Consider the following 25331-nt stretch of genomic DNA (forward strand, 5'->3'; position numbering starts at 1 on the left):
GTGACACCAGAATAAAAAAAACCCTTAAATCGTTCTTTCTCTCATTCTTCTCCTTGCATGTATAGAAAATATGGTCCCGATTAGCAATTGCCATTGCTCTGTGCTCCAAAATGACATTATCCTTGCACAACGAGCACTTCATCAACAACACCTTCTTCCGGTGACTTCAAGACGAGGACGAGCTTGGAGAATACATGGGATGCCTAGCGTGAAAGCCACATTGCGCTGCCTCCCGCCGCTAATCCGACCACACTGTGCCACCGCTAACCCCGCCGCACTGCGTTGCCTCCTGCCGCTAATCTCACTACCGAGGCCGCCACAGCCGCTACCTCTCTGCCTCCTTCCGCTAACCTCACCATCGAAACCCTAGCCGATTTAGGGATATTTTGGAGGATTTGGGTTGAAATGCACTGATTAGGGCAAGTTATATGCGAAGATATATGTGGAGGGGGCTGTGGCATGTCACGTTGACGGTCAAACGTGATCAAAGGATGATTGGATCGGGTATGGTACATTAAACCAAGTTCACGGATCTAAACGTGCAATTTTTAAATTCACGGACCTAAATGACACCACCCCACAAGTTTAAGGAGTGGCAATGTATTTCACTCTTCAATTAATTTGGCATACTGCTAAATTTAGTAGGATAGAGATGCGCTATTTAATTAGCCAAAAGCTTAGCTTGTCGTGATACCGGCAAGAGTTGACATCAATCCAAGCAATTATGGGGTTGTCAAATAGCCTTTAATTAATTTCACTGTAAGAAAATACGGTACAATGCATGTCTTCTCAAATAATATCTAGATTTCTGGAGTTTTGAAGAATTCCTTCTGTTGAGTGAAAACCTAGTCTAGTTGTGGCACCATATTAATTTGTTGTTACGTTGTTTTTTTTTTCTATTTTTCATTTTTTTTCCAATTATTGTAGATTGTGTATGTCCTAACTACGCAAAGGCCGGTAATGGTCCTAGATTAACTGTATCAATTGATGTAAAACATATTTTTCACTCTCATTGTTTGCTTGTTGGCTAGGCCAACTAAAATTTGAATTTTCAAACTTAATTTTAAATTATGTTAGAAATTATACATTGTTTTATTTTTTTTCTTGTGGCTAAATCCACTGAGAGTAGAAATATAAAAGTCACGCCCTAAAATTATTTTTCATTGGCTCGTTTATTTTTCTATGCCTTATCAGTTAAAGCCAATCAATGGGATCGTTGCTACATGTTCCATTGAACTAGACAATTTGGTACTGTTATTTTGAGGAAATTAACACAACATTATGTTGTAAGAAATATATGCACGCCATCTATTGAAAAACAATATACATACATACAGAAATAAATTAACCCACAAACCTGGAAAAGGGATAGGATTGAGGACATGCAACCTAGGCTTGGACATACCGACTTTTTCAAGGATATAGTTTAACAGGTGTACATATATAAACTTCTAGAGAAGTCACCTATAGCTCATCATATATTGGTGACATTAATAAAGACAAGCATTTTTCGATCCCAGAAAAAAAAACTGGATAACAATGCCTTTTTGGCAGCATTTCATTGGTCATCCTGTAGTGATCGACTTTATGAGACACACACTCACATTTGAAAATGTGCCTCGGAAGATATACATACCACATGATTTGTATGTCGTGTTTGGATTCGATATATCTTGCAAGCACACATATTGAGTGCCACCTCATTTATCCACATATCGAATATTAGAGACATGTATATAGCTTCTATTGTTCTATACGTCCTAGCTACACCCTAACTTTTTTCTCCATTGCAAGGCGTGCCAGCTTCGTTGTGTTTATATTCAGTTGGCTAAATTATGGAAAATCATTATTTATGCAGAAAAAAAGAATACACTAGCACGTACACCCTCCGTAAAAAAAAAAGACAAATCATAGCAACATGAATATGGACATATATATATTTAGGTTCATAGATAGGATTTAATTTTTTTTAGTACGGGTGAAGTATTTATTTCAAATGAAGATACAAGCTCGATCCTAGCTAGCTTGTATCTCCAAACACATATTTGGATCGGTAATCGTCTAACAATCAGGACTGAATTTTTAAAGAAATTAAGATAACAAGAAAATTTTATATTAATCAGATACATCTTTGATAAAGATTAAGGGTGTGTTTGGATCCCAGCCATTGAATGCCATAGCTACAGTATTTTCGCCACGCTACAGTGTTTTCTGAGGCGGACGAAACGTCCGCCACACTCCTGTGGCGAGCCACGCCGTGGCGTGGCATTCCAAGCTGCCAACCAAGCAGCCCCTAAAGAAAGATACATCTGTGGTTAGGAACTTAGGATCATCTGGACCGCGTATATTTTCCCCCCTAAAGCCAGTATCGCTGCCGATTAATGAGATTAACCGGTGTGTTGCTCCACGTATCACTGCTGGTTCACCTCACAAATTAAACCTATAGCGACAGTGGGTTATAACGCTCTTTGAGGAGTAACATTTGTATCTTCGTACCACCCGGTTCAAAACCAGCAGTGATGAGGTTTTTTGGTGGTTTTTTTTTCTGGTTATGACGCTCCAAGATTGTAATCTTTTAATTTTCCTGTTCTATCAATAACTTCGCACCGTCTCGTACTAGTCGTTAAAAAAATAAAAATCAAAAGATAGTGAACACCATGTATTTTTTGAGAGAATAGTGAATGCCATGTTGTGTACATAGTAACATAGATATGACAGTTTAAGACCAAATTCAGCTGACTTGATTTGTTTATGAGACAAAAAAAAAGAGGGGAAAAAACTTGACGAATGATTCCCGACAAATCACTATTTGGCGCTCAACTCATTTATTAATTTTATGTCCCAAATTCAATTGTTTTTTAGTTTCAAATATGTGATCAAAATTTTAAAGTTCAAAATGGATATAAAAAGTTGCACTTTTTGCAGCCCGGATTTGATCCCCTGCATAAATATCTTAAAATAAATTAGAAAACAAGGTAAAAAAAAAGGAGAGAAGATCGTCATGTGTGCAACCAGCAGTGACCTCTGTTTTTCATGCATACTCCTATAATAATTCCTCTCGCTGTATATATATGCATGCATGCAGTTGTCAATCAAATCAAATTTGATATTTATGTGCTGGAAGTCAAAGGTCAGAATGATATTAACCTTAATCCGAACCGAATGCGACATGTACGCCGCACAGCACTTCTACCGTTGCACTCTTGCACGGACAAAATCACATATCCACCCACCCAACAACAATCATCCATCGATCGATCGGAGCTCTCAAAACATGTGATCTGAACCACACATGCATGAGATAAAGCTAGGGGGACGATAGCTAGCTTAATACTCCCTCCGTTTCAGGTTACAGGACGTTTTGACTTTAATCAAAGTCAAAAGTTAAATTATTTTAAGCTTGACTGAATTTGTAGATAAATATAGTAATATTTATAATACTAAATTAGTTTCATCAAATCAATAATTGAATATATTTTTATAATAAATTTGTCTTGGGTTGAAAATGTTACTCTTTTTTTCTACAAAATTGGTCAAGTTTAAAGCAGTTTGACTTTGACTAAAGTCAAAATGTCTTATATTCTGAAATAGAGGGAGTATATTATAAGACGTTTTGGGTTTGCCATAAGAGTTTGACTAAGTTTTTAAAAAATAGCAACACTTACGATACTAAATTAATTTTATTAAATCCATTATAAGTTATATCTATTTTCGAAGTATATTTTTTTGGGTTGGAAATACCAAGATATATATTTTTTAAAACATGGTATAATTTTTCTATAAATTTAATTAAGAAAGCTTGATTTAGGATAAATCTAGTAAGGGCATGGAGTTGGAGCTCAGCCAAACAGTTTCAGCTCCACCAAAAGTGGAAGTGGAGTTGGGTGGATCTCTATCACAAAATGTACTAGAGTTGTGGAGCTGGGTTTAGGCAGCTCCACAACTCCACCCCAGATTCAACTCCTGAAACAATATTTAGGAGTTGGAGCTGTACCAAACAGGCCCTAAGATTCAACATAGAGATTAATTGATACTTGTTGGAGCTTCTGCCTTGTGTTGGGCTCTGTGGCTGAGTAGGAATGATAGAGTTTTTGACAAATCACCTACTATTACTTATATGCAGGTCATTTTCAAGGCAACATATTGGCTTCGTCTGTGGGCACAATTACAAAAGTGTGATGAAGATGCAGATTTCTTAATTGTTGCATGTCATAAGCTTGAAACGACGGTTATACAACTGTTTGCCAATTATGAATGGAGATTTACCAATAGACTGGAATAATGTTATTTTGTCTAGTTTGGTTGGTGTGTTTGCTTCTATTTGGACTTCACTCCTACAGAGTGCTAGTTTGTGATAATTGGCTGTAGCTCTTTTGAGTAAAGGTCGGGATGCTATTTCATTCTATTATCTAAAAATTGGTGTTATAAGGTGTAACTAATACACACACATGTTTATATCTCTTAGGATAGCAAAATTTAATTAGTTATTTATACACGATATTAATTTATGACGAAGAGAGAGGAGTAGCAGCTACTAGCCTTTAATCTGAAACTCCCACTTCAGCCAAAACCGATACCATGCATCTCGCACTAATTAATAAAAAAGGCAGACTAATTGGTAAGTGTATGTACTAGTAGCAAATTATAATGAACCAAACCATGGGCTAGTACTGATGGGATTCCCCAAGAGTGGAATTAATTAATCAAAATCAATCACCATGTCAAATTTAAGAGAAGGGTTGCCACTTGAGAAAAGGTGGCAGAGACGTACATATGTTTCTCTTTTTTCCTTTTCATCTTTCTCTTTCGCCTAATAGGATTGTTTGGTTGGCAACCATGGTTAAGTTTGATATATGTGGCTTACGCGGAGTTGACTCTTGTAACATGATGTGCGTCGTTATATATTGTTGTAACATGATGTCACACATTCTCTTAATTCTAGTTTTTACTCGTACTTTTTAATGAGTACTCCCTCTATATATAACTCCCTCTATATATAAATATATAACATTGTTAACTTTTAAATGATTATTTGTACTATAAAAAAATATGGAAACAGAATATAAGCAAGGTTTAATGGACCTTTAATAATAAAACAAGTCAAAATAAAATAAATAATATTTACACTAAATTTTTATTAAGACAAATAGTTAAATATTATATCCAAAATTTATATAATATATTTAATAACAGAGGTAGTTTATTTTAAACATATTGATACTTAAAAGATTTTTAGCTGAACAATAAGTTTTCATAACCCCGGGGATCGTACTAGTTAGAGCTAGCTAGTACTACGACAGTTTTTAAATATACGATGCTGTTAATTTTCGGATAGTATGTTTGATCATTCTCGTATTAAAAGAATTACTTAAATATTATTTATTTTGTTGTGGCTTTTCTTACATCAAAATCATTTTAAACATGGCTTATATTTTTCATATTTATACGGAATTTTTAATAAGAAGAATGGTTAAACTTTATATCCAAAAGTCAATATTGACGTATATTTAAAAACATGAGAGTGGAAATCAAGAGGGATATATATGCATGTTAAAATGGCAGAGATGATGACCTTAAAGCAATATTCACTATACATGATAAAACAAGGTTAGGGTTAAGAGAGGACACATCAATACATCATTGTCATCACATCAAGACATCATGAATTTCAATGCTTGTTTGCTTCCAGCTACATAGGAAATGCTAGCTATCTTCCATGTATGTCTTGATGGCATGCACAAATCTAGCGTAGATACGTGTACGGGTATAAAGAAAAGGCGTTTTTGGAATTGAAGAGCTCGATGCATCCTATCAAAAAGTACATGAAAGTATGCATGAAGACAACATATACTGACACACAAGACGAAAACAGAGTTCTAGCTTTCCCTCATTCGAACAATTAAAACATATGTGCTATTTCTCAAGAATTAATTGGAGAAGCCCACTTTGTACACCATAGGTGTTCAACTTGCATAGGTGGAGTGGAGGTATAGCAAGAGGATCTATGCAAATTGAAATTTGGCATATTTTTATCTTGCTAAAAACTTTGTTTCTTTATTTATCTCAAGTGGAACATTTTGTAATAATATACCTTTGGGCTTAATTTGTGTCTTTGATACGGCGGCCGGTTTATACATTCTCTAAAAGAAATTCTATTCCAACTAATAAGGTTACTTTGGAATACGATTTTTTTTCAAAATTTTGATAGAATTTGTTAAGTTCCTTTAAAAAATCCTCCATTTTCAAGGAGGCCCAAACCTATCCACAACACGGGTATGTTGATGAGCACAGAACATTTGTGTGTAAAACCAAGACATCATGCCCATGCATGTCTTGCTACCAATGTGTACAAAAAACAGACCTAGCTAGCTTGGGCCCCTTGTTTTTATTTTTTTATTATTTTTGTTGTGGATAAGCTCACACCCGAGAGCAACATGCAAAGCCATTGTGTCATTTTTTATGTTACACATATCTCTCTTTCTTGGTGTAAAACAATATTACTTAATGAGAGGGATACTCCCTAACAAAAAGTGGCAATGAAAGATTTATGAAGGGAATATATGTTTTGGCTAAAAGCAAACCTAAAGGAGTAGTAGTACAAGTAAAGAGTTATCTAGTTTCTTGGATACATGATTCTATAATATATAGAGTATCATTCCGTTGGTTCTCTCTACTCACCAAAGCTACCTAAAGGTTGCAGACGTAATCCACATTAATTTGTTGTAGGTAAAGCTCCACTAAGTGATGGATTAAGCTAGATAAATTGATTCTTAGGGATAAGGACATGGGCTTTAATTTTAGTGCTTATTGGAGCTTGTTCTACAAGCATGCATTTCAGCTAAATAGGTTTATATATGGAGTAAATTGACATCACGGTTAACAAGAAATGGAGCCACTCAAATACTTTCTCCATCTACTTTTGATAGTCATATTTCATCTTGGCACACAGACCAATGATAAATAATTACTCCCTCCAGTTCTATATTAATTGACGTTTTAGACAGTATTGCAAATACCAATAACTTATTAATTAGATCCATATATCCTGTTATACCCTTATTAAATATACTCCAACTATCTCATCTGGTTAGCGCCACCATTCCCAAAGTGTGAGGTTCTGTGTTCGAGAACTAATACTGTAAGCAACAATTAAGTTTTGCAAACGTCAATTAATATAGAACTGGAGGGAGTATAATTATCATCTAGTCACGCATTAAATCCGAGAAAGTCATTAAGATGATATGTTGTTGGATTAAAATATGCCTATCAAAAATAAATTTTTCAGATTTAGAAATATGGTTATCAAAAGTAGATGGAGGGAGTATTATGTACTATTGATTAACAATGCCATGCTTAAGTATTTAATAAGGATAAAATAGGAATATGCATCCTAATTAATTACTTCTTGGTATTTGAAATCCTATCCAAAACGTCAATAAAATTGACACCGAGGGAGTAATACTTTACATAGGACACCAAGGGTGTGACGATGAGAAAAGGTTTGGATTGAAGGCCATGTCAATTTAGTTAATGAAGTTATCAATTATAATAACTCCAGGCACAGTAACAACGGTAACTAGAGATGCATAGGATCATTCTACCACTAACAATTAGAAAAACCTACATGGTAAAGGAAAACAAAAGGTACTCCCTCTATCCTTAAAAAGACCTTATTTTTAGCTATATGCCTATTCAAGATGTACAGTTTTCATAGTCTATAATTCTTCTCGTAAACTTTTGAAAGCAAACCGGTAGAATCCCAATCCCAATCGCCACCCTTGAGGCGAGGACTAATAAGAGGGATGAAGTTGTGGTTATTTTAGAGAGCGACAACTAATTAAAAGCCACCCTCTCTAATCATGGACGTCTCAAACAATAAGTAGAAATGAAGCGAGGTAATTCTATTTAAAAAAATAGCCAATGATTAGGATTAATAGGATAGTACGTAGTACCAGTACAATCAGGACACATCTTACTTTCCCCTTTATTGCTATGAACATATATCTCCATCAGCACATTAATTTATTTCAGCAAAGAAGGACGATGTGTTTACTTGCATCGATCCTAATCATGTCATTTACTCACTTTTTGTATTTTGTTTGGAGTCTGCCAATAATAAGTGCACAGGCAATCATTCTGGTGCAGTCCAATATACAATATATATGATCTTTTGCTCACATACACAATCAATTAATTAATCTGCTCAACATATAAGGGCAGAGTTGTACAATTTAATAACTAACCTGTTAAATTTTTGAATCGTCTAATTCGGCAAGATCCTTAATTCAGACCAACTAAAATGGTCGTTTAAGAAGCAAATAAGGTACACAATTATCTAGAGTACGTTTTGCTTTTCCTTTCTTTCTTCAGAAACAAGTTCATGCTACCATGATATTGCTTAGAGCCTATGGCAACATTGCCCGAACCATGTTTCTGCATAACTACAACTGTCCTAGATCACTTATTGCGCAGCACAATCAATTATTAATTTGCTCATCATATAATGGCAAAATCGTGTTAAATTTGTGAATCTAATTCCCCAAGATCATTTAATTCTGACCAACTAAAAAATGCATGGTTCCTTCGTTTTATAAGCAAATATGGGAAATAATTCTCGAGAGTATATTTCCTTTATTTTAGGAAACAAGTTGATGTTACTAGGATATTGCTTAGCCCCTTGGCAACATTGCCTGAACCTCTGTTTCTGCCTAACTACAACTGTCCTAATCACTAATTAATCACACAAGCTTGAACTTAATTATTAATCACCAAGACATGTGACAGAATCAGGACCAAACTATATTCACAAATTGACACACCATAGGAAACTTCTAATATCAAGCATCCTCATACATTTCTTCCACCCAATTAAATTAACCATGCAAACAAATCTTAATCTACAACAAAAGGAAAAGAATCCATCTTACCTACCTAAACACCACCATAACCAAATGCTTCTGTCTTGGAGTACTCTCTCCATCCTCGGTACCTTATAGAGTTTAAAATTTGTGCCAGAATATAACATCTCCATCGCTCCACCTACTTCTTTATTTCAACAAATCACAACTATCTCCCAATTAATTTATCTACATACTTCATCATCTCAACCAATCATAACTATCTCCTATTTAATTTCACATACTTTCTTAACTTCGGTGTAAAACTCTACACATCCTTAGAGCAGGTACAATAGCAGACTACAAGCCGGCTATAAACACATATCGATGAGATAAAATAGGAGAGAGAAGAGCAACATGATACAAATTTATAACTAGCTGCAGCACGGACTGCAAGACGCAATGTGTGGATGACAGGTGTGACCAAGTATCAATAGTGTAGTATATATTTAGAGCAAGTTTAATAGTATAGTCAACTATGGTCTCTAAATCATTTATAGTTAATTCATACAATAGTTACCTATAAACATGTACTACATAATTAATGTATGGCCATATATGTCATATACACATGAATCTTGGAGTCCGTGTTGCAGCTGGCTACAAATCTGTAGCCCGCTGCTCTTATCTCTCCTCTTTTATCTTCTTAAAATATATTTATAGCTGGCTTATAGTCTGCTATTGTACCTGCTTTTATAGGTAAATATTGTATGTATTGGCTATTAAACTGATCATAAATGATTTGAAGCTAATAGTTGGCTATACTATTAAACTTGCTCTTATATGTTGGGACGGAGAGAGTAATTACTCCCTCCGTTTCGAAATGTTTGACGCCGTTGACTTTTTAGCACATGTTTGACTATTCGTCTTATTTAAAAAATTTAAGTAATTATTAATTCTTTTCATATCATTTGATTCATTGTTAAATATATTTTTATGTAGCCATATAATTTTACATATTTCACAAAAGTTTTTGAATAAGACGAACGATCAAACATGTACTAAAAAGTCAACGGTGTCAAACATTTCGAAACGGAGGGAGTAGCTTTTAAGTGTCCTCACAACATACTCTAACAAACTAGCCCCCACACCAAAACCCCTTTCCCCATTGGTCATTTCTTATTCCATTTCAAATAACACATACTTACACATATCTCCAAACTCCTATAAATACATCCCTTTCCCCCCTCTCACCATTGCACACACACCACCCCAACACACACAACACAAAACACACTAACTACAAGACTACTTGTACTACTACTCTTGCAAGAAGAAGCCAAAGAACAGCTCAAGTGCAACTCTACTTGTACACGCCATGAGGCCAGTAGCCGAGCTCGCGAGCGCGCCGGCGTCGTACGCGCACGCGGCGAACGGGACGGCGGCGCACTCGCCGTGGCAGTCGCCGGTGCCGTACCTCTTCGGCGGGCTGGCGGCGATGCTGGGGCTCATCGCGTTCGCGCTGCTCATCCTGGCGTGCTCCTACTGGAAGCTCTCCGGCTACCTCGACGGCGGCTCGGGGAACGGCCAGGCGTCCGGGTCGGCGGCGGCGGGGGAGGGCGCCGAGGGGGAGAAGGGATCGGCGGCCGGAGCGGCCAGGCCGGCGCTGGGGTTCCGGGAACACGTGGTGGTCATCATGGCCGGCGACGAGAGGCCCACGTTCCTCGCCATGCCGGCGACGAGCCGGCCCGCCGTCGAGCTCGGTGCCGCCCCGGTGGCCAGCTCGTGCGGCTGCTCGCACTCGGAGGAGGAGAAGAAGGTGGAGGAGGTGAGCTCGCCGCCGCCGCCGTCGGAACGCGACGCCGACGACGACGCGGCGAGCCGACGCCATGAAAGCAGCAGTAATACAAGGCAGCAAGAAAGCTCGCAATAAAAGCAGCCGTTTCTTCAGTTTTTTTTTCTCTCCTTTTTTTGGGTGGAGTGATCACTTTTTTCCCTCCTCTTTTTTTTTTTAACTTTCTGTATGATGGTGGTGTTAGATTTTAGCTGGACAGGTAGTAGATTCTTGACTTGATTGGTTGGGTGAAATTAATGAGCCGCCAAACTTCGCTAGAAGTTTTGCAAAATGGAAATTTGCTCTGCAATCTGTGTGCTTAAAATTTGAGTATGTTTTACAATGTCCATAAAACTAGTAAATTATAATTTATCTGTAAAGTTAGCACAAAATTATGAAAATCTGTAAGTTATGTAAACTTGAATATTATCTTGGAAAAATGATACTACAGTATGTACAAGAATATGACAGTTAAATTTTGGGGAAAATGACTTGTTTTAATTCAGTTTAGAACATGCAGGCAAAAAGAAAAAGGAAAATGTTTGAATTCCAGCTGTTTCAATCAGCTGATAACTACGAGTAACACAGGTTTAGGAAACAATCAGAAAGGTACCCAACTTCGTATGGCACTTAACTATTCCGTGTGGTCAAGAAATGCCAAGTGAGGATGGCAGTTGATAGTACCACTGATCAGTTAACATTGTTCAGATCACGTAATGGAAATGTTTCAGCTCAAAAAGCAAATCGATTTCATACACACTTGCGTCACCTACACAACTGGTATGGTTCTGCTTTGGGTTTCAGACAACTTGAAGGCACTACACATTTACAGCTCAGTAATTTAATTTTACAGGAACAATTATTTGCAGTTCAATCAGGTCTTACAAATTGACAAGAGAGTGAAAGCAGCAGCCAGCAGTACTACACAGTTGCCAATCTGCCAAACATGTTCAGAGTCAGATAAGGGCCTCAGGAATGAAACATTGTGGTGATGTTTTGTCCATGAAGAGCAGAGTGGGTCAGGTTTCTTAGACAGATTCTGGTAACATTTCCAGCTCATGTTTATCTCCTACAACATGGCGCCAACATACAGCTGCCAAGTAAAATCAGAACGAAACTGTGGTCCATCAGTCAATAGATTGTTCTCCCATCATTTCACCCACAGCTGATTATAAGCCTTAACACTTACTAGTGAAAGAAAATAGATTTATAATCCAAATTTTGGCTACGGCTGATAAACTGAAGAGGAAAAGATGGAGCCGTTGACCCAAGAAACTATCAACTTATCTTGACCAATGCTGTTCACTCAAAGTATCAGGCCTAAATTACTTTGGCATCATATCATTCTTCCCTTAATCTGAACTTCTGAAGAATGCAGTGGGCAAAGAGTATAATTTCAGACATGTTTATCTCGTTCCTGCTGTATTCCTGTCGTACTAAGTACATGGTGTTTCATCATCCACGTACTGCAGAAATCAACCGAGAAGTTCATGTTGCATCAGATTCGGCTTGCCGATGGATACACGCACAAATGTGCAGGAGCAACCACGGATTCGCACATGGATTCCTGGAATCAAACGACGGTAGCAGCAAAAATGTACATAAGGATGTGGTGATCTCAGCTGTCACTGTTAATTCCAAATCCCAGATGAATCATGATCACATTTCCAATTCACCATAATCCTACTTGCCTAGGAACAAATCATGCCATCCATGAACATATCAATGATCGATTTGTCCATGTATCTATCTACTCGATGAATGAATCGACGGATCCTAGGTACGCAGCTTCGTTTCCGAATACCGATTCCAGCTTATTCCATTTGGCAGCAGCCAGGAACATTTCATATCAAAGTGAGTAACATGGTTGCATCGATCGGAATTTCCGTTTCAATTTCGGCCGGGATTCGGATTCGAATTCGGGTTGCCTCCTAGTGGTTGGTTGAATGGTTGCTTTCTTGGCGTTGCTAGCTAGTGGAAGAGCACCTGAAGAAGCACCGGGAATTCGGGAGCTTGGGCCTGCCTGTTGGGAGATCCCTGAATTTGATTCTTCTCCTCTCCCACACTTCAACTTGTGCCGGGATTTGATTTGATTCTCGGGAAAAAGGGGTAGACTTTGATCAAATGATGATCAGTGCTTGTAAACGAGTCGTGATCATGCAGAGTTTGAGGGCTCTGATGATGAGAAGCTGCTGTGTTTTGGCAGGATCAGTGTGGGCTTTCCTGCAGAGATTGTACATGTGTTCGTCCGGATTTTTTTTTGCAGAGTTTTGCTTGGAGATCTGGTGCTGGGTGAATTGATCAGCCTCATCTTTTCGCTGATGCCTATCCTTATAAACCAAAATTTGAATTTTTAACCTTAAATTTATTTTTCAGCATTTACTTTTAAATCGCTAAGAACACGTATATAGAAGTTTTATTCATAAATTATTTTCCATTTGTAAATATGCTGTTTGACTATGACCCCGGATGTTTCAGGTTTTTGTATATGAAGACGAAACGCCATGCGGACTGCCAATGATTGTTTACAAGACAAGAAGCTTTTTTGCAAAATAGCCACCACACGTCAATTTCTCCGTGAATAAAAAAAACAACTCGGGAAAAGGAGAAAAGTGGATCCTATAAGGTATTAGTGGCTGGGAATATCTGAAACAGGAATTATTTTATAAAATATAGGACTGCTACCAGTAATAATGGTCTAACGTAGGGGCTAATGTGAAGAAAATACCCTAAATTCCTATTTTGAAACAACCGCACAAGATAGTGCGGCGTTTTCTTTGATAAAGAAGGAATAAAGTACAAGCCTATAGTCCTGGGAGACTATAGTTAGAAAAAAAAAATATACTATCACACCACGCGTCTACGTATGATCCTACTGCTTATTAATACCGGTCCGAGAGAAACAGGGACCGTTTTATAAAATGCCAAGATCGCTACCGCCCTACCTAGTATCGATCCGAAACTGGATCAGTGTGCAAAATGCCCATTGATAAGTGAACGATCCAAAACTGAGGTCATTAGTTTCTTTGAAAAACAAAAATTACAGGGACCATCTACTAATCTCAAGCTGGCATTTGTGTTGCCAGTTGTTTATGCCGCGTGGCATGGTTAAACATCAGGATAAATCCTATGATATGTGTGAGATAAAGAAAAAAAAGTAGATGTGATATCAACCCTAAAAATTCGTCATATACGGTGGCTGATTGTTTTGACATTCGGCAAAAACTTCATAATCAGAGGAGGAGCTAACCTGCAGATGAATCTGCTTTTCTAATTTCTATCCATGTATGGGCTGGAAGCCGGAAGAAGTGACCTTCAAGCCCATGTAAGACTGTTCTCAAAAAAAAAAAAAGCCCATGTAAGACCAAGCTGAAAGCCTGAAACACTACTCTTCTTCGTTCTTCCACATGGAAGCCAAGCTACACGCCAATACTGCCGTTTGTTTCCTCTCCTCTCCCCACAGGTTGAACTGAATCATATCAAAGCCAGGTCAACACAGAAAGGTGAGCCATAGCATTGCAAATGGTGCATCATAAAGATTGTTAATTTCTGCCGGCCATGGACGGATTCTCAACATGATAAGTAGTACCTTTCACTTGCCTCTTCTTTACACAGTTCGTTCACTTCAAAGCATTTGCACATTAAATCCACGACCCTTCAGCTATCTATCTCAGCTCCAATCTGCTGCACATTTCCAACAGAGTGAGACAACAAATTAAGCAAAGCAGCGTCGATCGTCAGTTCATCGAGAGCGCAGCCATGGGGTCGGCGGCGAGCTCCTGCTGCGGTGGATCGAAGAAGGTGGAACAAGGGTATATATGGACAGAATGGCACAGAATTTGGTTGTAAATGAGATGATTTTGTAGTGGCATTTTGGGTTGATTTTGTGAATGAATTAGGTGCGTGAGCGCGTCGATGAGCAGCAATACGTGGAGGATATTCAGCTACAAGGAGCTGCACGCGGCGACGAACGGGTTCAGCGAGGAGAACAAGCTCGGCGAGGGCGGCTTCGGCAGCGTCTACTGGGGCAAGACCTCCGACGGCCTCCAGGTTATTACACTTGATAGCCAATCGGGGAAAACTATTTTTTGATCCCTCGAGATGAGCATGTCCCTCGTTTCTTTGAAGAATATCCAAACGGTTATAAAAACTTCTTAAACATTCGACAATACTCATACAACACACATATATATTATTCTACAAAATTTTAGGTCCAAACTCAACTGACACATTTGTGATATGAAAAAATAAATAAATTGGGCTTATGAATAGTAACACTTTTTTTTTATTTTTTTAATATGCATAAGTCGAATTTGAACTTGGTTTTAAGTCGAATTTGAACTTGGTTTTCGGTGTACTGATAGGTGTCAATATACTCTGCATTATCAAATTTTTCAAAAAATATTTTATCACTATTTACATTGGATTTGTAAGAAAAAAAAAGGTGAACGAGGGATATCTCTCGAGAGATTAGAATCAATTCCCGCTAATCAGTCCCGCTAATCAGTGACAGCTTGATGAGCTTCACCGCCGAGTTGTTTTTCTAATGGCGATCGGGTTTTTTTTTTGTGTGTGTGTGTTGCAGATCGCGGTGAAGAAGCTGAAGGCGACGAACACCTCCAAGGCGGAGATGGAGTTCGCGGTGGAGGTGGAGGTGCTCGCCAGGGTGCGCCACAAGAACCTCCTTGGCCTCCGCGGCTACTGCGCCGGCGGCGCCGCCGGCGACCAGCGGATGATCGTCTACGACTACATGCCGAACCTCAGCCTCCTCTCCCACCTCCACGGCCAGTTCGCTGCCGACGTCCGGCTCGACTGGGCGCGCCGCATGGCCGTCGCCGTCGGCGCCGCCGAGGGCCTCGTCCACCTCCACCACGAGGCGACCCCCCACATCATCCACCGCGACATCAAGGCCAGCAACGTCCTCCTCGACTCCGGCTTCGCGCCGCTCGTCGCCGACTTCGGGTTCGCCAAGCTGGTGCCGGAGGGGGTGTCGCACATGACCACCAGGCAAGGTTTTAAATCTCCCGCTAAACTGCCGCTATCTTCTGCTACAGCTATTTGAGAAGGGTCTAGCTATTTGCTTTCATGTACTTCCTTCTTCTCTCAATGTTTGACATCGTTGGTTTTCTTAAACATGTTTGACCGTCCGTCTTATTCAAAAACTTTTATGAAATATGTAAAACTATATGTATATATAAAAGTATATTTAACAATAAATCAAATGATAGAAAAAGAATTAATAATTACTTAAATTTTTTGAATAAGACGAACGGTCAAACATTTTTTAAAAAGTCAACAGCATCAAATATTTTGGAATAGAGGGAGTACAATTTAGCCGCTATAGAGGCTAAATGTCTTAGCCTACTATTTGAAACATTGCCATCAGGGTGAAGGGCACCCTGGGGTACCTCGCGCCGGAGTACGCCATGTGGGGGAAGGTCTCCGGCGCCTGCGACGTCTACAGCTTCGGCATCCTCCTCCTCGAGCTCGTCTCCGGCAGGAAGCCCATCGAGCGCCTCCCCTCGGGGGCCAAGCGCACCGTCACCGAGTGGGCGGAGCCGCTCATCGCCCGCGGCCGCCTCGCGGACCTCGTCGACCCGCGCCTCCGCGGCGCGTTCGACGCCGCGCAGCTCGCCCGCGCCGTCGAGGCCGCCGCGCTCTGCGTCCAGGCCGAGCCCGAGCGCCGCCCCGACATGCGCGCCGTCGTCCGCATCCTCCGCGGCGACGCCGACGCCAAGCCGGTGAGGATGAAGAGCATCAAGTACGCGGATCACCTCATGGAGATGGACAAGAGCAGCGTGTACTACGGCGAGGACGGCGGCGGCGACGGCGAGGAAGACATGGACGACGAGGAGGTGGAGGAGTACTCGCTGATGGAGGACAAGAGCAGCGTGAACTTCGGGGTGTTCGGCGCCATGCCGGTGCAGACCATGCACGATCCCTACGTCAGGAGGTTTGGAGGAGGAGATGGTATCAAGATCTGATTTGGCCATGCAGTCACTTGTGCTTTTTTTTTCTCTTGAACATTTTGTGATTTTTTGGATTTATTTTAAGATAACTATTTGTGGTTTTTTTATATGGAACTTGAAATTCAGTTCATGCATTCGAATCTCAGTTATTGTAGGACCCAACTCAGTGACATATAGCAAATGGACACTTCAGTTTAGTCAGTGTACGTGTTCTCAATTCCACGAGCAGTTTTTCATGTTTTGCAAGGACAACCGATTGTTACTTAGTAGATATATTAATTTACTGTTAGAGATAAATATTGATTTACTACATCAGTAAGTTAAAAGAGTGAACTGGAGTAGTTTTGAATTGCTGGTTCTAGGTGTGTTTCAGACCAGAGTTTATAAAATCACACGGTTACGCACGACAACCTTCTCTGTTTTTTTGAAACCACAGTAATACTCGCGGCAACCGCACGATTTTCATGGTAACCGCGGACGCACTTAGGCTGTGTTTAGTTTCACATCAAAATTGAAAGTTCGAAGAAATTGAAACAATGTGATAGAAAAGTTGGAAGTTTGCATGTGTAGAAAATTTCAATATGACAAAAAAGTTAAAAATTTAAAGAAAAAAAGTTGGAATCTAAACAAGGCCTTAAAGTTTGGTGAATCTGCTTCCGAAAAAACTGATCTTCTCACATCATCTGTGGTTGCCTCGAATTATTCACAGGTTTCGGATCTACCATTTGGCAGGAAGGTAGAGTGGCAAGTACTACTATACTGCAAGTGCAATAACCAGAAGAAACCACTAAAATAATTGATTATTCTCATTTGTTGGAAGCTATGGTACGAGCGAAACGTTAGGACCTTCCAACACGTCACCAAGACAAAAGAAAGAGGCAACGATTTAGGTTAAATCAAAGCAACAAAGCTCACAGAGATAAAAGAAAAAAGATATTCCATAGAGTAATTTACTAATACTTCTTTTGTGGACGCTTGTCTTTCTGGCAGAGCCATATTAACACTTTAAACTCTTTGCTCCTACTCTATTAATACATACGGGGTATAGCTTTTGTCATTCTTTAAATAAAATATAGTTACAATTCAAGATAAATTTTTAAGAGCCCATTTCATATGCTATCACAACTCAGATGATGTTTGGTCTTTCTAGTCTAAATGTATAATATAGAAGGGCTTATAAGGAGGAAAGCAATCTACGTTAAGGACTTCTCTCATTGTACATGGTCCTAAGGCAGGATAAAATGGTGGTATATATATGTTAGAGTGCGCAGCCCGGCCCACCAACCGTGGGCCACCCAGGTCACATTGGACCTACTCTACCACAGGCCCAACTGGAGCCACAACTTTAGGTCCTGGGCCTACACAACCCAAAAGACTAGTCTGATGGGTGAGGACCGTCCCCACCTGTCATGCTCCCCCATCATCAATTACCGATGTGTGACTAAACCCAACAATCTCTCCGTCACACATCGGGCCCAACAATCTCCCCCGTCACATCAACCCATGTGACCCCGAAGACTTGTTACCTGGCCTCAGGCCCAACAATCTTCCCCGTCACATCAATCCATGTGACCCCGAAGACTTGTTACCTGGCCTCTCCACCATGTGACCCATAGAAATTGTTCTGGGTTCCAAACCTTGGGCTCTGATACCACTTGTTATAAAACTAGCCCCGAAATCGACATCGGTAGCTAAATGCGGAAGAAAACGCCAGAGGAGATCCAAAACGATGACGACACTGAGACACGATATTTGGTAACGGAGTTCAGCCGTAGCCTACATCTCCGGGGCACTGATTACCGGCGCTCCTCCCAGATCCAGCATATACAACGTATCAGAGTTACAACGACTCACGGTCGGTCGCCGCCGGCAGCCGCTCCCTCTCGCTATGCTAAGTCGCCATGCGGTTACAACAGGCACGCCCCTCTATTTATGAGGGATCCTAGGATAGAGTCCGACTCTTACTCTAGTCCTAATAACTATTACAACTCCAAGTCCTAAAATGTAACCGACTATGTACACATATTCGACACAAACTCTAACAAACTCCACCTTGACGAATATGCCACGCCAAACTAAATTTGTTACTTGCTCAAACCTCCGTGTACCAGGATTTGAGTTGGTTCTGCCGCAGCTCACGCCGAGCCGCCCAACGAGCCTACGCCAGGCTCGCCGCCTTCAGGATCGTGCACCGCAACACCAGCATACCCATCTTCCATTACTCCACCTGCAACAGCACTCCCTTGTAACTTGTACAAACATGAGCTCGTCCTCTCACCAGTCATAACAGTCTTGCCGTCCTTCATGATATTCATGGTCTTCCTATCAGAATCCTCACCACGAGCTGCTAAACTTGCAATGCCACCTTTCCTCTTCTTCAGTAACGGGCAATTCCTCCTTATATGTCCAAACTCATGACACTTATTGCACCGTGCCCCTTCTCCTTGCTCTTCGACACCCCCGCTTCATGATCATGCTTTGGCTTGACCAGCAAACTCTCAGCCTGATAAGCCTCCGTTGCCTCGTTTTTCTTTGATCTTCTCAAGTCTCGTGCAAGCAACGACGAAATTACCTCCTCAGTTTTGACAGTATCCTTGTCGTGCGTCAGGGTAGTCACCACATGTTCATACGACGGTGGAAGCGAGCACAGAAGAATTATGGCCTTGTCTTCATCATCCAGTTTCACATCTAATTTACTTAGATCCACAACCAATTGATTGAAGACGTCCACGTGCTTCCTAAGATTTGACTCCTCTTGCATCTGCAAACTATACAGCTATTGTTTGAGATACAACTTACTCGTCAGTGACTTGGACATATACAGGCTTGCCAACTTGTCCCAAATTTCCTTCGGCGTTTTTTCATCCATGACCTGGTACATGACAGAATCCGAGAGACTTAAGCGTATTGTTGCAGCTGCCTGCGCCTTCATCTCATTCCACTTGTCAGAATCCATCTTTTCCGGCATCGTCTCCTGAAGTGCCTTGGATATCCCCTGTTGAGCCAACAGATTCTTCAGCCTCATCTGCCAGAGAACGAAATTCCCGGTGCCATCGAACTTCTCCACCTCAAATTTGGAAACCACCGTCGCCGCCATCGACGATAATCAACTTGATCAGCTGTCGACCTGATTAAATTGATCTGCCCTGATTTAATTGACCCACCGACTAAACTTGCACAGTCACCAGCCGGACAAAACCACCTTTTTCTTTTTCTCCAGAAAAAACCGGTGTCGAATATGTGTACGTAGTCGGTTACAGTTTAGGACTTGGAGTTGTAATAGGTATTAGGACTAGAGTAAGAGTCGGACTCTATCCTAGGATCCCTCATAAATAGAGGGGCGTGCCTGTTGTAACCGCATGGCGACTTAGCATAGCGAGAGGGAGCGGCTGCCGGCGGCGACCGACCGTGAGCCGTTGTAACTCTGATACGCTGTATATGTAGTGCCCCGGAGATGTAGGCTACGGCTGAACTCCGTTACCAAATATCGTGTCTCGGTGTCGTCATCGGTTTTGGATCTCCTCTGACGTTTTCTTCCGCATTTAGCTACCGATATCGATTTCGGGGCTAGTTTTATCACAATATATTTACATAAGCATTCCATCGAAGATAGCCTTAGAATGGTGTGACGCCCCAGCATGATTGACAAAAAAAGAAAAAAGAAAGAAAAAGAGCAAAGCAAACAGCAAGCAGGCTTTTGGCCTTGGGCTTAAACTCGAGCAGCAGCAGCAGCTCTAGCAACAGCAGTACAACAGCGAATTAGCTAGTGGAGGAGCCAGTGTTTACGATTTCGACGAAATCCGGTCGGATTTCGCGAAATTTCGACGTTCCGACGAGGCTCGAAAGTAGAAACAGTTTGAGATTTCGAGGAGTTTCATCTAAATTTAAATTTAAATTGATAAAAAATGAAATAAAATCTTATAAATACTATGATATTCATAGAACTTATTGGGATATAAATTTCCGAAAAAAATGATGTATTATGTGTATTTACTAAAACTTACATCATGCAAAAAAAAATTTCAGCAAATTACCTCCATTACAAATTACTGATCGAAATTTCGATGATTTCGATCGGAATTTCGCCAAAACCGACCGGTTTTCGAGAACTCGTCGGCAACTTAGGGAATTTGTATTCAAATTTTGGTTTATGAAATTTGTATGGAATTTACCGGTTTTCTACCGGATTTCGCGAAATTTTAAATTCCGCCAGTGCCCGAAACGGAAGGGCCTGTCGGAATCGTAAACCCTGAGTGGAGCAAGCTAGGCAGCAGCAGCACCTAGTTTTTAGTCCCACCTCGGTTGCCAAGCTTGAGGTGGTGTTTGGATCTAGGGACTAAACTTTAGTCCCTGTCATATCGGATGAATTTAGAGTATTAAACATAGACTACTTATAAAACTAATTACATAAATGAGAGCTAATTCGCGTGATAATTTTTTTAAGCCTAATTAATCCGTAATTAGCACATGTTTACTGTAGCATCATATAGGCTAATCATGGATTGATTAGGCTCAATAGATTCGTCTAACGAATTAGTCCAGGGTTTTAGAATAGGTTTTATTAATAGTCTATATTTAATATTTATAATTGGTTTCTAAATATCCGATATGATAGAGACTAAAAAGTTTTAGTCCCATCTAAACAATATCGAGTAGGTATGACACTACTAGAAAAAGCATTTTTCGCGACGTGGGGATCTCATTTTCGCAGGCGGACATAACCCTTAGAGCCAAATGACCGCCTACAAAAATATAAATCAGGGTGAAATCTACCGTCCGCCTGTGAAAATCTATTTTCGCAGGCGGACCACTTAAGCGGCGCCTGCGAAAATCATTTTCGCAGGCGCCATTTTCGCAGGCGCCGCTTAAGTGGTCCGCCTGCGAAAATAGACTTGAATATAAATAGATTGAATATAAATAGACTGGGATAGGAGTAAATTTTTTTCTAAGTCCCAAATCCTCACCCCTCCCCTCACCCTCTCCTCCCCTCCCCTCACCTCTCCTCCCCTCAGGCCCTCACCCTCTCCTACGGCGGCTACACGCGCGGGGAGGCGCGGAAGGCGTCCGGCGGCGGCGGCAACGATGCGGCTCGGCGGCGGCTCCCCTCCCCCCCTCCCAGATCTGGCCGGAGGAGGGAGGGGGGAGGCCGGCGGCGACGACTACGGCGCAGGGCGGCGGCGGCGACGACGGTGCGATGACGGCGGCGGCGACGACGACGACGACGACCGGCGCGGCTCCCCTCCCCTCCCCTCCCCTCCCGCCCGGCGCGGCAACGCCGGAGGAGGGCGGCGGCCCGCCGCCCGTGATTTTGTTTTGTTTTTTTAATGGATTTTCGCAGGCGGGCTGTTGCCCCGACTGCGTAAATAGATGATTTTCACAGTCGTTAAGCTACTGGCGGTCCAACCCTCCGCCTGCAAAAATCAATTTTGACCGCTTAGAAAAATGCTTTTTCTAGGAGTGTGATCGGATCACTATACCTTTTTAGGTCATGAACGTTACCAAATGGTTAGATCTTAAGCTTTGTTCATAGATAGCTTTGTTCAGGTTAATTAGGTTAGGTGATAACCTGGTGCCTGTTCTATCAAACTAGAGGCGACCTACCGTTGGCAGTAGTAGAACGGCAGATTTTTTTTTTTTTTGAAAAGACAGTATAAAGGCAAACACTCGTGTATACACGCTCACCCCACACTCATATATAATAAGTGTATACACTAGCTAGTCGGTATGAATGTACACACGTATATTAATATAAGCTTATAAAAAACTATGTTGGCATATCTTGATAATGATAAAATCATCACAAACATATTTTTGTTAACAACGAGTATATTGTCCACCACTGAAAGAATAGTTACCTGTAAATATATATGAGCACACGTGCGGTGTCTAAAACTTAAACCTGGGTGACTATGTCTTATTACAACGAACCTTATTAGCTAAGCTATGCGAAGTTCATGAAAGGTAGAATTTAAACTTAACAGTTATTTTTCGTAGATATTTAAAGCATTTATTTGAGACTTGATAAAGTAAACTTTAGCCATTCATCTATTGTAATATGTCATCTGACATTGACATGTAAATTTGCAATTTGCGCTACATTTATTGCTAAAGTTTCGCGGGCATCCCTATAACCAATGTTTTCACTTTGAACTGGTTATTTTTATCATTTTTAACAATTTGGAACACTCTAAGCAATTTCTTCGGTATACATTTAACTATTTTAAGCAATTTCTCCGGAACACCAGCGAAATATATATCCCCCGTTTATGGATGTGCAGCCCATATTTTTGCCAGAATGGAGGCTAGATATGGATATATAAAAAGAGAGTTGGATGATTCAAACTACACCGGTCTAAAGTAACAAAAAAAAAGAAACAAAAAGAGAGATTGATTTAAGGGTGATTCACAGTAAAACTTTAATAATTTAATAATAAAATATGGTTTAAACAGTAAATCACTCTAAATTTATCATGTTTGATTCTAATGTTACATTTTTACCCTTGTGAAATTTCTACCACATATTCCACCACGTGTAGTGTGTAATAGAATAAGATCCATTATTAGATCCAAATTAAGCAACGGGCGGCCCATAATAATCCTTCCAAGGTGGAGTACGATCACAACACCCCGTCCCTGTTGTACCAAGCTTTAAATTTTATTTTGCTTTCTATAAAAGCAGGATGTTTTCTTCTTCGTAATAAAAAAGAAAAGATAATCATCCCCCCAAAAAAGAATGCAGCCTGTCCTGCCTGCATACTGTGCGGCCAGAAAAGGTTGTGAATCAGAATTGTGGACACGATTGGCCAGTGCAGGATGGGGCCAGATTAATTAACACGCAATGTAATAATGTTGACGCCCATAATAAGTTTTGCCTTAGCTGTTCATGAGCTGAATTTTCTCTGTACATCTCACTATCTCGTCGGCTGTACATGATCAGATGATCATCTATTCCTATCTTGAAAAATCGAACTAACAAAGCAAGTGATTCATCCTGCTAATAAGCCCATGCATAAACTTAAACAGATCAAAGCCATCAAACATGCCTTATTTTGTTTCCATCAACAATTCCTAGCTGATGAATAATACCATATAGTTGTGATTTATTCGTTGGGGGGAGCTAATACAATATAGATGATCTTGCTGATCAAAAAAATAATTACCACTAAGTAGTAAGCACGTAATTAGTAGCAGTAGTAGTGTACAAAACTAGCGTGAGCTAGCTCAAAATGAGTACTACATGGGATTACTACGCCCCTACACATCGATCGATCGATTTGATACAAGATTACAAGCGACGGCGCGGCGGCGGTGGCCGGCGGCGGGCGGCGATCAGAAGGACGGGACGACGCCGTAGCCGAAGTCGAGCATGTAGGAGGATGGGACGGCGGCGGGGTCGTCGGCGTCGGCGTCGGCGTCGTCGGCGTCGTGGTCGGCGCGCTTGGCGAAGCGGCCCTTGATCCGGGGGCGCGTCTCGGCGTAGGCCTTGCGCGACGCGTACCGGATCGTCTTCTCGAACCGCCGGTTCTTCCGCTTCTCCCTGTACCTCATCAGCCTCGCCTCCCTCCCTTCCCCCATCGCCGCCGCCCGCTCCGGCACCACGCCCACGTCGACCACCGACGACGACATCTGCGCGCTTACTACGCTGTGGCTCGGAGGAGGAGTCGCCGTGTACGGCATGTAGGGTTGAGGCTTCGGCCTCGTGAAGTCGAGATCGATGGCGCCGCCGCCGCCGCACATGGCCTCCGGCACCACGCCCACCTCCGACGACGAGCCCTGAAGGTGAACACGTAGCGAGATCGATCAGAGACGAATCAGGAAGGTGTTCGACTGTTCGTGCGTACGGATGGCGAGGGAACTCACGCTGTGAGCGAGGTCGGTGGCGGTGTAGGAGCTGTAGGACTGCTTGGCGCCGCCGACGCCGACGCCTAGGCCGCAGGTGAAGTCGAGCTCTATGGCGGCGCCGGCGCCGGCGCCGTTGGGGACGACGCTGTCGGCGTGGGGGAAGCGGGCGAACTCGACGTTGAGGTAAGGGTCGAGGTCGGAGAAGAGGTAGTCGAGCTTCATGTCCTTCGCCTCCACGTTGAGGTTGAGCGCGCCGTGCTGCTGCCGCTGCTGGTGGTGGTGGTGCTCGGCCGCGGCCTTATCCTCCACCGCCTCGGCCTCGGCCCCGGCGGCGGCGACGCCGAACAGCATGGCCTCGGCGGCCACGGCGGCGGCGGCGGCGGAGCCGATGGGCGCGACGGGGACGCGCGCGTGGCGGCGGGCCAGCGGGTTGGCGTCGTGGATGTCGGCGTCGCAGGCGGCGCAGAGCACCGCGGCGTCGGCCTTGCAGGTGACGGCGGCGGGCGCCACCTCGCAGACCTCGCACACCCACACCCGCTCGTGCGCCGCCCGCGCGTGGCCCGGGCGCGCGTCGCACGCCGTGCACAGGTACACCCCGCCGCAGCCGCGGCAGTGCACGGCCGCCGGCGACGCCTCGCACGCACCGCACCGCCGCCCGCCGACGCCCCAGTACTTGCGCAACTCCATCATGGCTCAGCTCGGCAACTCGGCGTGGCGTGGCGTGGCGCGGCGCGGCGGCAATGGTGGGGAGGGGAGGAAACTACGCGCGTGGTAGAAGTAGAAGAAGGCGGGTAGGTTAGGAGGGGGGTGACGTGGCGGGGAGGGGACACGTGGTGGGCGGGGAGCCAA

General features: G+C 42.2%; 3 protein-coding genes across 3 annotated transcripts; 2 read left to right on the forward strand and 1 right to left on the reverse strand.

The window, feature by feature from the left end:
- Nucleotides 1-10095: 10095 nt before the first annotated feature.
- LOC107277980 (protein GLUTAMINE DUMPER 2) lies at nucleotides 10096-10981 on the forward strand. The gene has a single exon (XM_015786355.3). The coding sequence runs from the start codon at nucleotides 10216-10218 to the stop codon at nucleotides 10768-10770; it is 555 nt and encodes a 184-aa protein (XP_015641841.1). The 5' UTR covers nucleotides 10096-10215; the 3' UTR covers nucleotides 10771-10981.
- A 3449-nt stretch (nucleotides 10982-14430) lies between these two features.
- On the forward strand, nucleotides 14431-16774 carry LOC9268065 (PTI1-like tyrosine-protein kinase At3g15890). Its single transcript, XM_026025951.2, has 5 exons — nucleotides 14431-14483; nucleotides 14571-14721; nucleotides 15257-15678; nucleotides 16058-16469; nucleotides 16527-16774. The coding sequence occupies exons 1-5, from the start codon at nucleotides 14431-14433 to the stop codon at nucleotides 16653-16655; spliced, it is 1167 nt and encodes a 388-aa protein (XP_025881736.1). The 3' UTR covers nucleotides 16656-16774.
- A 6939-nt stretch (nucleotides 16775-23713) lies between these two features.
- LOC9269795 (zinc finger protein CONSTANS-LIKE 5) lies at nucleotides 23714-25331 on the reverse strand. The gene is made up of 2 exons (XM_015785723.3): nucleotides 24501-25331; nucleotides 23714-24413 (listed from the first exon to the last, which is right to left on the reverse strand). The coding sequence occupies exons 1-2, from the start codon at nucleotides 25170-25172 to the stop codon at nucleotides 23970-23972; spliced, it is 1116 nt and encodes a 371-aa protein (XP_015641209.1). The 5' UTR covers nucleotides 25173-25331; the 3' UTR covers nucleotides 23714-23969.

This window comes from Oryza sativa, chromosome 6 (assembly GCF_034140825.1).
Source record: "Oryza sativa Japonica Group chromosome 6, ASM3414082v1".
NCBI lineage: Eukaryota > Viridiplantae > Streptophyta > Magnoliopsida > Poales > Poaceae > Oryza > Oryza sativa.

Coding starts and splice junctions, on each gene's coding strand:
- LOC107277980 (XM_015786355.3), top strand. CDS start 10,216: ATGAGGCCAGTAGCCGAGCTCGCGAGCGCGCCGGCGTCGTACGCGCAC.
- LOC9268065 (XM_026025951.2), top strand. CDS start 14,431: ATGGGGTCGGCGGCGAGCTCCTGCTGCGGTGGATCGAAGAAGGTGGAA. Junction 15,679..16,057: donor GTGTCGCACATGACCACCAG/GCAAGGTTTTAA, acceptor CATTGCCATCAG/GGTGAAGGGCACCCTGGGGT. Junction 16,470..16,526: donor TGGAGATGGACAAGAGCAGC/GTGTACTACGGC, acceptor GACGACGAGGAG/GTGGAGGAGTACTCGCTGAT.
- LOC9269795 (XM_015785723.3), bottom strand. CDS start 25,172: ATGATGGAGTTGCGCAAGTACTGGGGCGTCGGCGGGCGGCGGTGCGGT. Junction 24,414..24,500: donor CCACCGACCTCGCTCACAGC/GTGAGTTCCCTC, acceptor GTTCACCTTCAG/GGCTCGTCGTCGGAGGTGGG.